The sequence below is a fragment of the Filobasidium floriforme genome (assembly GCF_021052385.1).
Source record: "Filobasidium floriforme strain CBS 6241 chromosome Unknown HD553scaffold_3, whole genome shotgun sequence".
Taxonomy (NCBI): domain Eukaryota; kingdom Fungi; phylum Basidiomycota; class Tremellomycetes; order Filobasidiales; family Filobasidiaceae; genus Filobasidium; species Filobasidium floriforme.
This window is the reverse complement of record NW_025763624.1, coordinates 287,803-304,135: the sequence shown is the minus strand read 5'-3', so window position 1 is coordinate 304,135 and position 16,333 is coordinate 287,803. Positions and strand designations below refer to the sequence as shown.

The window sequence follows — 16,333 nt, the reverse complement described above, 5'->3', positions numbered from 1 at the left end:
TGAACACATGACGGAAAAGATGGTCAGGCTTGGAAAACTCCTCTGGACACCTGTAGCATACATGTCGAAACCCGCAAATTCATCAATCAGAGTTGAACTTGAACCGCGATCACATGCTATGCAAGAGTTTGTTGAAGTCAGCGTCAAGATCAGCAGCCCAAAATACTGAAGCCTTGTGGTTTCTTCGCACAAAAGGAGACATCTGCTGCAAATGAGTCTCCGAGTCGGAAAGACCGAAAACGGTTCAAAAAGCTACACGTTATGATCAGCCCAGAACGCTTCCGGAAAGGTCCACATGGAACTCGAAAAGCGCGGAACTATAGGTATATCGCTGTCATCATGTCGCTTGAACCACTCGTGGTAGCAGGTTTGTTCGTCTCATGGATACAATAAGGATCTTGTGAGGAACAAGGAGAAGTATCCCGGTGCACTCGAATCGGTGTCATGACGGTCGTGATTGCGTCGTTGTCGTACTAGTAGGTGTTTGCGCCACCTCTTGATAAGCCGGTGGTAAGTGACTAGAGCGAGACGGAAAGGAAGAACGTTCATCAGCCCCATGCGATCGTTTGTTGTGGGTTGCAGGTTTCGTTGCGACTCACATGATACCCTCGGGTCCAGCGCTCGTGCCCTCGGTTTCCTCGACGATTCCAGCATCGCTATGCTGTACGATCGTCGTCGGTCGTTCCGCTCGTAGGAACTGGGAGTGTCGTCTGGCCTTTTCGCTGACCCCCCTCGATGGAGGATATGCAGACGAGGCCGGGGCTGGGTCCATCCGATCGTCCGCGTCCACCAGGCGCAAGGGAGAAGATCTGGTCGTCCCGGCTATCGGCGAGGGCAGCGTCGGAGCAAGCGACTCTTCGCCGTCATTCGGGTCTAGGTGACGTCCCTCTCTTGGGCTTCCCGACCGATCGAGGCTGCTATATCTGCTCGGACTCGCCACCCCTCCGAGACCTCGCATCGGCGTCGGACTCGTCGGCGAGTCGAACCCAGAGTCGTGCATCATATAAGGAGACAACTCGACGTCCTGTTCCAAACCATCATCGTGATGCCGAGCGTCGAATCCGTAATCGTCCGACACCTGGCTCTGCCCTGTCGGAGTGAGCTTGTTCAGGCTCGAACTCAGACCTCCGTCGGGGGAGAGGAAAGGCTGATTTGAATAGCCTTCCGGGCTGGACCTTCCCCTTCCTGCGGTGTTGCCGTGGTTGTTACGATCCTGCTGATCTCTAGCGTACCCAGGGATCCCACCGAGAAAGACCGTAGCGTCGCGATAAGACTTCCATGTGGATTGTCGAGGATGGTCGGGATCCCGGACTTGTCTCCTTCGATGACGCCACAGGAAGAACAGGGCGACAAGGGTGATGGCTGCCAACCCTCCAATGATGCCGCCTACGAGCGCCCCGATGGGGACGTCCGATCTAGACGAATGTTGTTTGGTCAGTCACCAGGTTCTTGCTCATCCGCTTCCTTCCGTACATTCAAGACTCACTTGTTCGACCCGTCTTTTCCCTCACCTTCTCCCGACCCAGCAGAAGCAGGCTGCGTAACGACCTGCGTGATCGTCTGCAACACCGTCCCTCCCGCACTACTCCTAATCACCGTCGTCGTCACGCTCTCATCCACCTTTGGTAAACACGATGAATCTCCACTTCCTCCGACCGTGATCAATTCTGAGCTGCCTCCGTTCCCCAGCGGGCCTTTGTCAAAGATGACGATAGCAAAAGTCTCGCCGGAAGGGACGTCGACTTTCCAATCGAACTTCGATTGACCCTGATCCGAGGTCGAGTACAAGCTTCGCAGTTTGCCCTTGCCGGAAGTAGATGACGAAGGAGGCTGGAGAGCGACGATCTCGAGCGGGGCGGTATAGTTCGCTTCCCAGGTAATGGAGAGGGAGGAACATTGTGTCGGGTTGAAATTGTCAAAGTCAAAGAAGAAGTCGACGTAGGGGTTGCTACTGGGGATGAGACAAGACGAGGATGAGCCCGGGCCGGTAGCTGCAAGGAGTGTCAAGAGCAACATCGTATCAGCTCGAGATCGCTATGGTGGCTTGGCTTCATAGATGGCGGCCGATGAGACTAAGACTCACTCATTGTCCCCGTAGGTATGGAATCCGCATATCCCCCCTCTTCATCCCACAGAGCAGCCACAAAGTCGGCCCCGGCGGGTAACAAGAAGTTCTTCAGTGTATACGGAGAAGATACTGTGGAAGGGATTGTGAACGTCTGTACGACATTGGATCCGCCGTGCGTGGTCTAGCAGGTCATGTAAGACGCAGCAGAGTTCTCGATCAGCGTCGGAAGCGAGTGACGTGAAGCATTGAGCGGAAGACGAGGCTGGACTCACCGGCAAGACCACCAGGCTTAGGTCCCCGCCCTTCGCATCACTCCAGGTCACTTGCAAGTCTCCGCATTGACTAGCTTGGCCGAGAGAATACGTCAAAGCTCTTGTTAGGGCCGAGAGGTGGAGGGTGGTGAGGATGATCTTGTGGACGAGATGCATGGTAGAGTCCAAGACCGTCGACAGCACTGCTCTTGCTCGGGTAGCGACTTTGCGGTAGAGGACGGAATGTTGACGATGCCTTGTTCGCCAGGTAGTTGTTCCTTGCGGGAATGTTGATGATTGATGATGAAGCTCAAGGAGGTGATCACAGTCCAAGAAGGAACGTATACCGTCGTCAGGGCGTCGAACGAGCAATGGCTATGTCCTGATTGTATGGATGGGTTGATCGGCCGGCCGAAAAGTCACCCAGAGTGAATGGTGATCGTCTATCGCGAATCTTTCTTGTGATGCTATGGCTACAGAAAGTCACAGGGACTACAGGGCTGACGGTCTGGTGTCGCCGGTGTCGTGTTGTCGACCGAGGTTGATGAGATGGCGATTCCTTTGAAACTGAGCCCTCACGTGAGGAAATAGCAGCGGTTTCCTCGCTGTTTCATGATTCGAGCTGATCGAGCTGAGGTTCCACCCAGAATTCCGAGTAGATGTTGATCGAATCGAAACGAAATGAACGCATCCGAACCGCCAAAAGGTGGATATGGGATGACGAGTTTTATTTCCACTCTCCCTCCCTCCCTGGCCTCCCTCCCCCTTTCCTTGTTGCTGACGCTCGCAGCCCATGGATATGGAAACGATCAAAGCTTCTAACGCTTGAACGCCTCAGGGGCACATGCACGAGGTGGGATCAACGGCAGGCGGAGGGAAGGGGGGAATCGATGTGCGTTTCAAGTTGGAACGAAGCAAGGAATCCCAGGGCGAGGGTCATCGATTGCAACAACGTCAACAAACAAAAGAAACGAAGGGGCAAGGGGTGAGCACCCCATTTCCGGAAGCTAATTTTAGGCGATCGTTCATCGCCGAGCCAGCGGAACGAGGAGGGAAGCTGTCCGGAAGTAATTCTTGTTGTTTTGATCTGGGAAAGCCGAAGGTTCAAGCAAATTCTACTCGTGTGATTCACATCGTAAACAACTCATAGCGCCTCGACTGGAATCGCGGCTAGGGGCAATCGTCGAGGCACCAAGATTACACGACACCAGATCACAATCACCGCAGCGGCGCCCGTCGGTTACCGCACGTCTGAAACGCCGATGTGAAACCTGCACGCCTCGGATGCATCGCTTCAGGGATTCGAGGGCTGGTGCAAAGCGACGCGACTAACCAACGATTCTTCGCAGACCAGCACGAATCCTGCGACACTCGGCCATCTCCAAGACCTTCAATATGCCAAAGCGAGGAGCGTCGGACGACTGGACACTTCCCGTAAAGGAATGTTGTCGTCTACAATGCCATCTGCTACCAAAGCTCCAGCCTGTTGATGTTATCGATCCGAAGTCCTTATATGCACCTGTTGTGCAGTCGGCCATATTCAACATGTGTCTAGAAACTGCATAGCAGCAATTATCCTGCTTTCATAGTTGATTATTGCAGTTGGTGTCAGTACAGCTGAGATCAATGAGTTTTGTATCGTTCTGGAGCCAAGAAGAACCTGCTTCATGTCCGCACTCGTTACAAGGAAGCTTGGTATCTTTCGCCGTCAAACCCGATATTTTTGTAGCCATTTCCCGCCCCACTCTACATCGTGTTTGAATTTCATTTCTGCGCTCTCTCTCTAACTCAATTAGGATGCCAACGATCAATTGTATGTGACTGGACTCACGATGGCGTTTGAGTTCTTCTTGTGTGAGATATTGAGACTCGCAGCATTTGCAAGCAAACAGCTGTTTGGAGTGTTCGTCTACTATATGTTTCTTCATCTTGCCGTTCTTATTGGCGACTTTCGACTCCGCCTACATCACCACCCACAAGGTGGTACGGCTTTTGCTCTGTTTCACACCGTTATTGAGAGGGTGCGCGCCGGTTCATTGTATCTCTTGGCCCATCTGCTGGTTTACAAGACCGAAGTACTGTAGGAACTCTTTTGCCGTCAACCACCTTGGTCGACATGCAAGGCTCCCAGGCGAGGACTTGGCTACATCGGGATTTGGGTCGGAGCGATTGACCAGATCCGACCCTGAGGATCGGTTCGAGCCAGCGCACTCATGGGTACCACCAATCGGAAACTCGCCTGATACTTCCAGCACGACGAGATTAAGGTGTCCAACAATGGGTTGCGAATGGGCGACTGGGTCGAACATCCGGAACCCGATACGGCGAAATTCATCGGCATCGTTGGTATCGGGATCCAGCGAGGTCCTCCCAATGCGTGATGTTATGTATGATGTAATGAAATGTCATACGTGTGGACAGAATGCAAGTTGCTACAGTATAGATACGAAATGACAACATAGAAATGCTCGGAAGGAAAATGTAAAGCTGTTGATGTAAAGTTTTGTTCCCCATGTGGACCGTCACCCGGACCGAGTGAGTTAAACCTCGTCGAAACCGAGCTGACCCCGAGAGGCGTTCCGCTCCAAGGTCTCGGCTTGCCTCGTCTTGCCCTCAAGAGCCCGCTTCCACCTCGACTCTTCCCTCGTCCACATCCCCCTCATTTCGCTCTCCATCACCCCCGAGGCTGGTGCCGGTAAGGTCTTTCCCGCCGCATCAGTCGGCGGCGGTGTCAAACCTAGTGATCGGACCAGGTCTTCATCCTTGACCATCAATTCGACCGTCCGGTCTTTACCCGAGCCTGACCTTTTGCCTCGTCTCGAAGGAGTCTTGGTCGGGGTCAAAGGGCACGAAGACGAGCCGAGGGAGACGAGCCCGATGACTTCGGCTTGCATGAGGAGGTCCATGAAATCGGTCTGGCCGACGGGAGGAAGCGAACTCGAGGCGTGATTCAGCAAGTAGGTGTAGGTGGGCAAGAGGAGCTCGAGCGTGACTCGGTCAGGGTTGGTGATGACGTTGCCGTTGCTGCTGGATGACGAAGCGGTGGAGTTGTTATTGGTGGTGAACGACGATGACTGCGCCGAGACGTATGCAGGACGCAAGCCGAGTCGGACTCGTTGACGGGCGATAAGCAGGGCTAGCAGGATACTCTTGACCTGGACGTTGAGCGAGCGAACCTTGGTGTCCAACGCACCACCAGCCGAGCCATTACCGGACGGAGACGAGCTAGCGACATTGGCTTTCAGCTTGGCGATCGAGCTCGTCAACGCCTTGAGCACGTGATGCAGCGCGACCTTCGTTGGGGGAACGATGGACTCGAGATATTGCCCGGTCGTGGATGTGCCTTTCGGTGTAGCGATATCGGCTGCTCCGGCGGCAGACTTGCGCTTCCAGTCGGCCTCGGCCGTCCCGACGGCTTCCACCATGACATTGAGGCACATTCTCAAATCACCGTTGCTGACTTCGACCTTGCGCCCCACGAGCTCGATTGCCTTTTCGTCCAGTTCGACAACGTCACGTCCGTCACGCATGGCATCCGTCTTGACCGCAGCAACGCGCGACTTGACGATGGCGATCATCTCCTTGGATCCGTAGGCGGTAAAAGACAGATTGTCGGGAGAGAGCTCGGCCAGGGCCGAAGAGATCGATCGACGAGCTGTTAGATCGAGAGAGTTGGAAATGGCGACGACTCGCACCGTGGTTTGGGTATAGGTAGAGGGGAGTGTAAACAGGTTTCGAAGGGTGTTGTTGGCATTGGCCGACGAGGTAGAGGTTAGAAGCGCGTCAACTTCGTCCAGGATAAGAAGACTATGAAGCAGCGTCATGACACCGTCAGCAAGGCAACGCACGACATGTTTCGAACCGCTATGCTCACCGTCTGTCGGAAGCAGAGGCCGCTCGCAGACCAGTCTCTACGGCCCGTTCACCCTTGCCTTCCAGTCCCCACGCCATGGCGATCCTGTTCCAGACGTCCTCCTTGCGTCCTCCAGTCATTCCCATGCAGTTGACAAAGGCGGTATCCCAACCTTGTTCACGTAGCTCGTTCGAAATGCAAGTGACCAGAGCGGTCTTGCCAGTACCCGGGGCGCCCGAGATATATAGCGCTCGAGGTTTGCTCAAGGTACCGTCGATTCTACCAGTCTCGAGGTATTTTCCCACGGCGGCCTTTTCATCTTCACGCCCAACAATAACGCTACCAGCATCGACACCGGCAGATGAACACCTAAGAGCCATCTTCAGCGACTTGTACGGGTTTAGGCTAGGTCCGCTGATAGCAACACCTTCATCCTCCATCGAGTCTTCCTCCTCTTCCTCCTGCTGGCGGTTGGCGACCTGCTGCAGCTTCTGATCGAGCGTCAACTTGGAAACGATCCGAGAGATTTTGGGTGTGATGATCTGCTCGCTCTCTTGCGATGCTGAAGGTGAAATGTCATCGCTGATTGACATTCCCGGTGTCCTTGTAGGCGTGCAAGACCCCTCACGATTGGCTTGCAGTCGACGAGTTCGACGAGGCGTCACGTTCGGATCGACAGTAGCGTCCGGGTCGACCTGACGTGTAGGTGTGGCAGGCCGGCTGGGCGAGAATAACCTGCCCGCCTGGGGTGAAGAGGTGGGTATATCGTCGACCGCAGTCGAGCGAGGCTTCCTGCTACTCCTTCGGGGAGACGCGGGCGTCTTTCTTGTCGAGGGTGACGAGGGGAACAAGAGGCGGTTCGCTTGCTTGGCCCCACTGATTGAGCTTTCGCCCGAGTCGACATCAATGTCGACATCCATGTCAGGGGTAACCCGACGCTTTTCTCCCGAAAGTGATCCGAAAGCCGATGCGAACGGGTCCGAAATGCTCGATGTGGACGAAGAAGTCTGTGCCGGTGCGAAAAAGTTGAAGGATGACGAGGTCATCGAGGACGATGAGGCTGGAGGTACTGTACACGGCACGGCATGTCAGCCGATGTCGAAATTGTGATCGCACCATGACTACCAAACTTACCCGACATGTTCTCACTCCTGACACTGATCATGCTGCTCACGCTCATTTCTCGATCCTTGCGCTTCAAACTCATGCTCGACCTGGAACTGTCGCTCCGGCGCAACGTCCTGCGCTCGCTAGCCTGGGACCCCCGTTGTCCAGATTGGCTAACAGCTGACTCGCCCGAAGCAGGAAATCCGTAGGCGTAACTGACACTTCGAGAGAGCCGTCCCGGGGTCGTGTTGTTGCCATTGGCAACGCTGCTACTGCCGTTGTTACCTCCCGAGCCCGACGCAGCGGCGACCTGCATCATGACCCCGTTCAGACTCGAATGGCTAGAACTCTGAGACAAAGTCCTTGGCCTCGACCCTAATCTAGGCGCTCCCAAGCTGGTCGATCCAGAGCCAGACGAGGTCGAGGCGGCCGAAGGCGTGTCCGCACCTGTTCGGCTCCGCCCCGTTGACGATCGCTGCAAGGGCATGGGCATGATGGTTGTTCCTGACCTCGTCCTCATGCCACTCGACGTGGCGAACCTAGATCGAGCCGAGCTGGGGTTGCCAGTCGGTCCGGGCAGATTCAATCCACCCTCTGCAACCGCTTGCAGGTTGGTACTGCTGATCAGACCCGACCTGGACCTGCCAGTAGAGGTCAGGGTCGAAGATGTAGTCGAAGTCAAGGCAGAGTTGGCCGTAGCTCCACCCTCGGTCCTTCGACGCTTCCGGCGTTTGGCGTCCTCGTCCTCTTCAGGTACGGTCTCGATGACTGACAAGACGACCCCTTCATCCTCGTCCTCCTGATCGGTCATCTCGAAAACATCCCCATCGCCTTCCTCATCGATATCCATCCCTGAATCCCCGTCCGTAGTCGTCCCGGCTACTTTACCCGACCTCGTTTTGATCCCACGCCCATCCGATCGGGACCTGGTCGAGATCAATGCACCGGATAGAGAACCCATAGTCCGCGATTTCCTGAGGACTTTTCTCCCTGTTGAGGAAGGCGCAGATGGCGAGGCAGGAACGGACGGAGCTTGACGGGACTCGGGTTGTTTCCCCGCCCGACTGCTCGACATGCCGACAGGGGAGGAACAAGGACCTACGTCGACGCTCATCCCTGCCGTACTGGCGGTAGCTCGAGGTTCTCGAGGTTCACGTCGGCGGGTCGAGCTCGAACCGATGGCGGGCCGGAGGTTCAGCTCATCTTCATCTTCGTCTACTGGATTGTCGTTCTCGTCCTGGTTGAGTTGGCGCCGTTGCTGATGACGAAGCTGATGATGCTCGTGATCACCCTCATCATCACTCCCATCGATCCCGACAAGCACATGTCCATTCAGAACGAGCGGAGGAACATTCTCCTTCCCCGGTCCACCGAGCTTGATCGGTCGGCCCTTTTTTTCCGATTTCCCACAACCTCCCAGCAACTGGGCTGCTGTTGATGACGACGATCCGCTGGAGGTAACGATGTGTTGATCTCGCTGTGAAGAAGGCCCGGCAGTAGCAAGCACAGGGACTTGGACTTGAATGGTATCTTCTTCCACTTCGACCCGTCTCAGGCGTAAACGGGTAGATACGCCCGGTCCATCGTTGTGCACGTCCTGTTGATGCTGCTGATGTACGACGGTGACATCTTCTCCCTCTCCAGCCTCTGTATGCTGCTGCTGCTGTCCCTCGTGGCCGTCGGGATACTGACAACCTGAATCAGATCCTCCACCACACCCTTCCGTCTCGCAAACTGGACCAGCCGACCGGGTAGTAGGTGCCATTTTTGCAGTTGATCTTTGCTACTCGTACCGACTCTGCTAGTTCAATGCGTCTTTTGATGGTGCAATACAATGTGGTCGTATTTCAGTCGCCTGATCGTTTCGTTTCGTGTTGATGCGGTTGAGCGGTCCTAGTATACGTCGGACGTTTGACCTATTCCAAATCCGCCAAAAATTGACTAGAACAAGCAAAAGAGGGCAAGAGTGAAATTTATGGTATCAGCTTTCAATTTCCCGAATTTGAAGAACGTCTTCTGGCCAGCGCAAGCTCGACCCGTCATCCCATTATCGGAAGAATACAGCTTCCCTTCCGCGCTGGTAGCTCGAGTACAGCCGGACCGTGATGGTAAACCGAACTCACGATACGAGGATCTCAAGAAGAGGCGCTCAATGAAACTGGATGTTTGAGCTGATGTGATAGGTAGAGTTGAATCGATCGGTTTTCGGTGAGGTTGTGGGCCAATACGGCACGTTATGCGGGGGTCGTACGTAAGACGAATTTAGGTGTTTTGAGCCGACCGGTGTGTAGTGATATCGACGGCAAGGATATAGTGGGGAAATAAGCTAATATGGTGACTGTAAGATGAACGAGTTGGATGTCGATGTTTGATGGAGTAACAAGCACTCAATGCGAGTATGCGAGAGAGAGGTGGTGAGATGAGCTCAGCTGCGGTGTGGGATGCAGCGAGCGTGTTTGTCGTGTGAATAGGACGAGATGAGGGAGAGGAGCAAAGAGGTATGTGTGTTTGGTCCACGATGTCCAGTGAACGATGCAATCCTCTGTCCTAGATGCTGTTGTTGTATGTGAGGAGAGGAGAGAGTAGGAGAGATCGAATTGTATTCGAGGTTGGATGGACGAGCTAAATGAGCGATTCCCAGTTGCTTAGCATGACCCGCCCTCTCTCCCCTGCCTTGAGCTGCCTCGCGGCGCGCGTCCTCAAACGCGTCCGCTTTCATTAAGCTACTCCTCCAGAGGTGAGACTCGACGTAAACCCACTTTGCGATGATCAAACCCGCGGTCCGTCGATCGATCGAGGGATGATGAGCCGACGAGCCAGGTGGTACATGTTTCACGTCGCCGGTGGCCAGTGGTGGTATGATTCGACTGATCGGGCAACAACGCAGGTGGAATAGACAGTATGAGACCGAGACAGGAGGAGAAGAACAGGCGACGAGCGTTTCACTGGACAAAACTTCTGCCGCGGGATGACACCATCTGAAGATGAAACGTCAGCTCGACTTCTCTTCTTTGTACGCCCGATCGGGGAGACCGACTGCGTTCCTCTTCCCAACTTCTTTCCGCGTCTCAATGGATAGACGTGAGGCAAGAAGGAAGGATGTTGCTTGTGAGTGTGCCTAACGTGGTCTTCTGATCACCCTACTCTTCAATTCTGATCTTCAAAGATCGCCAATCCCAAACGAATCCATCCCACGAATCAACGCGTTGCAGCCTCGTGGCAGGTGGTGAGGCGCTATGGAGCTCGACCGATCATTTGGATCATCTCCGTCTCACCTCGTCTCATCTACCTTCGCTTTCTTCTGCATTCAAACCTGCTCGAAATCGAAGAAGGAAGGACCCTTGGCCAATTGACGTTACAAAACGCGGCCTTGCATTTACGAAGCTGACCTCGGGCATCGGTCAATCGCCGGAGGTAGAATTTTGATTCCGAGAGTCGATTATGCGATGACGTAAGCGAATTTCGGGTCGGGGTTGACCTGACTCGGAGAGTCTACAGGGTCACGAACACCTCCTTGGATTGTCAATGACCTTGGGTCACGCTATACATCAAGAATATCATACCCGATAGAGTCATAAACAGCTTGTCTAAACCAAGCATGAAGCGTCCTCTCCCGCTGATAGCCATCCCGGGTAATACCCAGGTCTTTCCCCTGGGCACACCGACACCTCCCAGGTCGAACGTCTCCCCACTCCTCCGGTTCTCCGCCAAGGGGCTTCAACTGAGTTCAGAGGGAGATGATGGTTTGGCCATCGTTGGACATGGAGAGGGAAGAAGGAGGTTGGTTCAGGTGAGCTTTGTCATGAGTTGACGTCGACTCGGTACGAGAAGACGAGCTGATCCGGCTCGAACTTCGAACCTCTGCCCATTCACAGACTTTGCTGTCCAAGCATAAGTTCCACCCAACTCCACCCTCACCAGGCCCGTTTCCCTACACTTCCTCCATTCCCAACTCGCCCTATCCCCTCATCAGGCACTTGACATTTTCGCGACCATCTCCAGGCGGGGAATTTACGGACTATACGGCGAGGTACGGGGCGTTGCAGGACGAAGACAGGGGGACTCTGTTGGATCACTATCTCTCGCTCTACCCAGAGGCCGAGAACGACAACAACATTCACATTGGGCTATCTCCATCGGCGGATCACACTAGTAAAGAGAAACTACTCGAGATCGAACGTATAGCAACCCAAATCCGGGTCTCCTATCTCCTCCAAACCCCGCTGATCGGCCTCAGTAGCGGACAGACGAGAAGAGCGAGACTAGGAGCGGTCCTTCTTAGTCGAGCTAGGATGGTTATCCTGGAAGATCCCTTTGCTGGGTTGGATGTGGGGAGTCGGGAGGACATCGCCGAGCTTCTAGGCAAGGTGAACAGCGGTCAAGGCAACCAGGGTGCGAACGACGTCGACGTAGTCGAAGAGCAGAGGCGGATGAGAACGATCCTAGTTCTTCGAGGCGCAGGATTGGTAGGTATGCCAAAGTGGATTAATAAGGTCGCTCAGGTCACTGAGGATGAGGTCTGGACGGGATCCAAGGAGGAGTACGTTGAGCGGGCCAGGGAGAAGGAGGCGGGGAAGGTGTATCGCTCGGCCGAGGTAGCAACCAAAGAGAGGAATAGGAGAGAAGAAGGAGGTGTGGTCGATAAGAAGGAGGAGAGCGCTCAGAGAGAACCGGTCGTGAGGATGAAGGACGTCAATGTGGCTTATGGGAGCAAGAAGGTAAGTCGTGTCTGTCAGATCTAAGCATATGCAAGGATTGGTCGCTCACTTCAACTTCATCATGCCTAGGTCCTTGACGACGTCTCCTGGTCGATCTACCCTGGCGACAAGATCCACCTCCAGGGCTCCAATGGATCAGGCAAGACCACCATCCTCTCTCTCCTCCTCGGCCATCATCCCCGGTCATACGCCATGCCAGCGAACAACCTACTCATCTTTTCCAAACCTCGACGAGAAATCCCGATGCCGTACCTCCGAGCATGGATTGGACATACCTCACCAGAAATCTTTGCCGCGTTCCCCAGAAACATGCGGTTGACAGCTGGGGAAGCTATTGGATCGGGGTACGAAGGCGTATTTTCCCGACGAGAGTTCACGCCCGAACAGGTCAAACGGATAAAATCCCTACTACAACCTTTCGTTGGACAACTCGCCGCGCCCGCTCGGTCAGGATCGGGCAGACAAGCCTCTCACAACCGGACCGACGTCGACTCGATCTACGACTGCGAATTCTCACACTTCCCGGCTAGTCAACAGGCCGTGCTCCTCTTCCTCCGTTCGATCGTGTCTAGACCGAGATTGCTCGTCCTGGACGAGTTCAGCCAGACGATCGACGAGCACGCTTGGGAGGTGTGTAAAGGGGTGTTGGAGCGGGAGTGGGAGGAGATGAGACGGGACGAGGGGGTGGAGCAGGCTGTGGTCGTGGTCAGTCATTACGACTCCGAGGTGCCTTGGGACGCGGGTGAGGGCAAGGTCTTTCGGCTGAAGGATGGGAGGGTGGATCATTCAGAGTGACAACGTGACGGAAGCGGCGAGTCGACAAGGGGAATGAATCGCATCTAATAAGGGTTGTAATCGTTTGTGCGTAAGGCTACATGCATATTTTCTATAGATGACGAGTCAGAGGCTGGATGATGTCGAGTTCAGGAAGAGGGAGGTGGAGGATTCAAGGTCCTCGTGTCGATGCTTTGTTGCGTGTATTTAAGGTGGTTCGAGCTGAACGTCCGGCTCGGCCGAGGCGTTTTGTGTCGTTAAATCGTCGGTGGCGATCATGATGCCGCTGTCGTTTCGGTCCAAGACCTTGGCCTACAGCCCGCCCAGCCCGCTCGTCAACACGTCCGCCTCCCAACCCCCCGCCAAAATGTCCTTTCCTCGCTCCTTCGCCTCCCCGACATCCATCACTGCCGTCCCCCGGTATCCCAATCGGTACATTCCCTTGTACACGGCGATGTTGAACAACCTCCCTGGCACCCCGGCGGCGAGCTCGGAGGTGAAGCCGATCATGGCCAGCTGAGCGACGAGACCCGGGGAGGAGATGTACGACTTGTTGGCTAGTTCGCCGAACGCTTTGGAACCCTCGATGGCGGGTGGAAGGGGTTCTTCCGAGTGAGAGAGCATCTCGAAGAGGGTGGCGAGGAAGAGGAGGATCTTGATATTGTCCGTATGTAGTGCGTGGGGGCAGGCGGTGTGGAGGATATGTCCTAGCATGCATAGCGCAGCGTTGAGAACGAGGACGGTGATGCCGACCCGGACATCTTTATATGAAACGGCCTGGGCGATCAAAAGGATCGCGAGCGCAAGCTGGGCGGGACCCGACGAGGTCCGGCTAACGAGAAAGAGCCAGCTGAATTGTTGTATCGGGATGACGAGTCCGTGTACGACCTTGGCAGTCATCGACCCGTGAAAGGTCTCGTAGAGGACGAGTTGGAGGTCGAACCCCCTCCGACCGAGGTTATGAATAGGTTGATATGCGTATGGGAAAGATCCGAGGCTGAGAAGCCATTGGTGATCGATGACCGAGAGGAGGTAGAAGGGGGCGAGGAGACCAATTTGAATGTCGATCATGAGGACGAAGAGGTCCTTGAGTGTGAAGTGGCCGGATAATGTGCGCAAGATGCACAAAGGGCTCTGTACAATTGCGGCGATGATGCCAAGAGCAAGGAGGGCGATGCGCATGACGACGAGGTTAAGGTGGGCCATCGTAGATGTGCTTCAAGTGTTTGTGGTTTGGTACAGGTTTTGGTTGGCAGGGTTGGAGTTGGAAGAGGTGGGTGACGCTCGAGGAGGTATGGGTTATGAGTATATACTCTTGGGGTATTTATCTAGACCGGCTAGGTATCAGCGATCTGGGCCAGCTCGATCTGGGCTGAATCGTTGTTTCTCGATCTCGATGATGATTAGGATGGCGGCACAGCATATGCACAGCCTCATCGATGGTATGGCGATACATCAACACAGGTCGGGGAGTTTCCTGACATTGTTTTGATTTTGTATATTCTACGATCTTGCTCGAAACCTTCTTTTCTCCTTCACACGGTAAGCGCAACAGATCCCGATCGAAACATCGGGGTTTCAAATGTCTCATTCAGATAAATTCTCCGTGCTGCCGTCCCTGTCATCGGCCTCCTTTGATCAAATATCAAACGCCGGGCCGGCTCGGCAAGGAGAAAGCGAGATCGAAAGGACCCCCCTCTTCCCCTCGAAACCTTGTCCGATGATCTCGGTTACACGCGCTGTGTTGTTTCGGGTTGACATCCGACGTGGATCAAACACGCGCGTAAGCATGAAACTCGCGACGTCCGATCGATCGCCTGCTTCGCTCGTGTACTTCATAAGGAGAATTTCTCGATAAGGTTTCCTCAAGTTCTTTCCATGTCTCATACCTCGGGCTAATGCTGACGTATCGAGCACAGCATCGAGTCCTAGCAATTATCAAGCTGTCATTCGGGGGGTTGCTCGTCCGTCAGCTGTCTCATCGCAAAGGACATCGTCGATGCGAATTTACGTCGTTGAAACCAGAAACAATCCCCTGAAGTTCGAGGGCTAGAGGTGGAGGTTTAGATGAAACGCCGCCGATCTTGTCATGATTCGAGGCTTTCTTCATATGCTGCCTGAAACGAATTTGGAAGATCCCCAAGCGTAACACTCTGACGTGCTTCTCTGTGGCAGGGTCGTGTTGTCAGCCATTCGGTGGTGTCATCATGTGGATCTTACATCTGATATGCTGAGCGAACAGTGTTTAAGAGGCTGTAGATGTGCGCTGTAATTCTCGCTGAAGTCGTAAAGATGTCAGCAACTACCGCGAGGCAGATCATTGGAACTTTATGTGAGGCCATCCGCTCAGACATCAGCCGAATGTGTCATGTGTAGACTTCTTTAGCGTGCCTCGAGAATGATTTTATCGCGCATGTAAGGCTTCCGTATGCTCGAGTATACAAAGGAGGCCCATATCGAGCTGCTGGCACGGAACGAAGGGAATAATATATCTACTTCTTTGAATCGCACTTCGCTGGCATCTCGGCGCATGTGGTCTCACTCGCAGTAATTTGGTCGCACGGGCAATCGAGCGGGACAGGTGAAACCCGTTCGATAAGGAACATGCTGTTTTCCGAAGGCTTATCTCGACCCCCTCGAGATGTTCGTACAAAATTGTGCCAGGGCTGGACGACAAAGGGAGTGCGAAGAAGCTGTTTGACGACCGAATCACTCAAAGGGACTTGTATATAGCTACTGTACCGTTACAAGGTCCTGATATGTTCTGATATGGGTCTCGGGTCATCTCTCATCGATCATCGAAGTAAACCCCGAGACTATGCCCTACCATACACCGTTCCCCTCTTTCCCGCTTCACGTCCAAAACCAAAGCGTCCCTGTCAACCAGCAGTCGCTGCCTACCGATAACGACCCTGCCAGGCAAAACAACCCAACAATGGCAATGCCTCTTGTCGGAGGAATGATGAGTCCCAGGTCGATGCACCAGGGAGCGGGTGGAGGATCTCAGATGGGGGCGTTTCCTGATACCCTGGCTGCCGTCACTATGCAACAGCGAGGAGGATCAATGATGGGGATGTCACCTCCAACCATCTATCCCTCGATGATGGGCAGTGTCCCGCCAATGTCACACCAACACATGCACAATGGAGGTGCACGACCGATGATGGGCAGTCCACCGCCCATGTCGCATCACCAAGGACATCAAGGAGGCGGCCGATCGATGATGGGCATGTCTCCGCAGACCATATACCCCTCGATGATGGGAAGTCCTGCACCATTATCTCACCATCAGACCGCTCAGCAGTTTTCACCCCCTCCTTTCCCCGCCTCTCGATCGCCCATGCAACAACACTCGATGATCGTCCTCCCCAACCGCACCATCCACCAGACGTACGGTACTGTCTTGCCTCAGAACCAGACGAACCAGGTGTACAACGATCTTCCCATGGATGCCCGGACCATGCAGGCGGAGATGATGTACGACCCCACGATGCCGCATCAGGAAGCCCCGGGGCAGTTGAAGACCATGAACGAGTTGGCGAACCAAAATGCTGGTAATCAT

At 54.4% G+C, this 16,333-nt stretch overlaps 4 protein-coding genes across 4 annotated transcripts; 1 reads left to right on the top strand and 3 right to left on the bottom strand.

Annotated features, from left to right (window-relative positions):
• Positions 1 to 252: 252 nt before the first annotated feature.
• HD553DRAFT_154506 (uncharacterized protein) lies at positions 253 to 2,653 on the bottom strand. The gene is made up of 5 exons (XM_046176773.1): positions 2,341 to 2,653; positions 2,084 to 2,249; positions 1,487 to 1,991; positions 600 to 1,415; positions 253 to 518 (listed from the first exon to the last, which is right to left on the bottom strand). Exons 1-5 carry the CDS (start codon positions 2,494 to 2,496, stop codon positions 443 to 445), a joined length of 1,719 nt encoding a protein of 572 aa, XP_046039116.1. The 5' UTR covers positions 2,497 to 2,653; the 3' UTR covers positions 253 to 442.
• A 2,206-nt stretch (positions 2,654 to 4,859) lies between these two features.
• Positions 4,860 to 6,612, bottom strand: HD553DRAFT_267937 (P-loop containing nucleoside triphosphate hydrolase protein; the record flags this gene model as incomplete). The annotated part of the gene is made up of 2 exons (XM_046177551.1): positions 4,860 to 6,126; positions 6,194 to 6,612. The coding sequence occupies 2 exons, from the start codon at positions 6,610 to 6,612 to the stop codon at positions 4,860 to 4,862; spliced, it is 1,686 nt and encodes a 561-aa protein (XP_046039115.1).
• Positions 6,613 to 10,818: 4,206 nt separating this feature from the next.
• Positions 10,819 to 12,941, top strand: HD553DRAFT_280559 (P-loop containing nucleoside triphosphate hydrolase protein). Its single transcript, XM_046178106.1, has 3 exons — positions 10,819 to 11,069; positions 11,155 to 11,997; positions 12,067 to 12,941. The coding sequence occupies exons 1-3, from the start codon at positions 10,878 to 10,880 to the stop codon at positions 12,790 to 12,792; spliced, it is 1,761 nt and encodes a 586-aa protein (XP_046039114.1). The 5' UTR covers positions 10,819 to 10,877; the 3' UTR covers positions 12,793 to 12,941.
• A 142-nt stretch (positions 12,942 to 13,083) lies between these two features.
• On the bottom strand, positions 13,084 to 13,953 carry HD553DRAFT_268187 (uncharacterized protein; the record flags this gene model as incomplete). The annotated part of the gene is made up of 1 exon (XM_046177565.1): positions 13,084 to 13,953. One exon carries the CDS (start codon positions 13,951 to 13,953, stop codon positions 13,084 to 13,086), a length of 870 nt encoding a protein of 289 aa, XP_046039113.1.
• Positions 13,954 to 16,333: the final 2,380 nt, after the last annotated feature.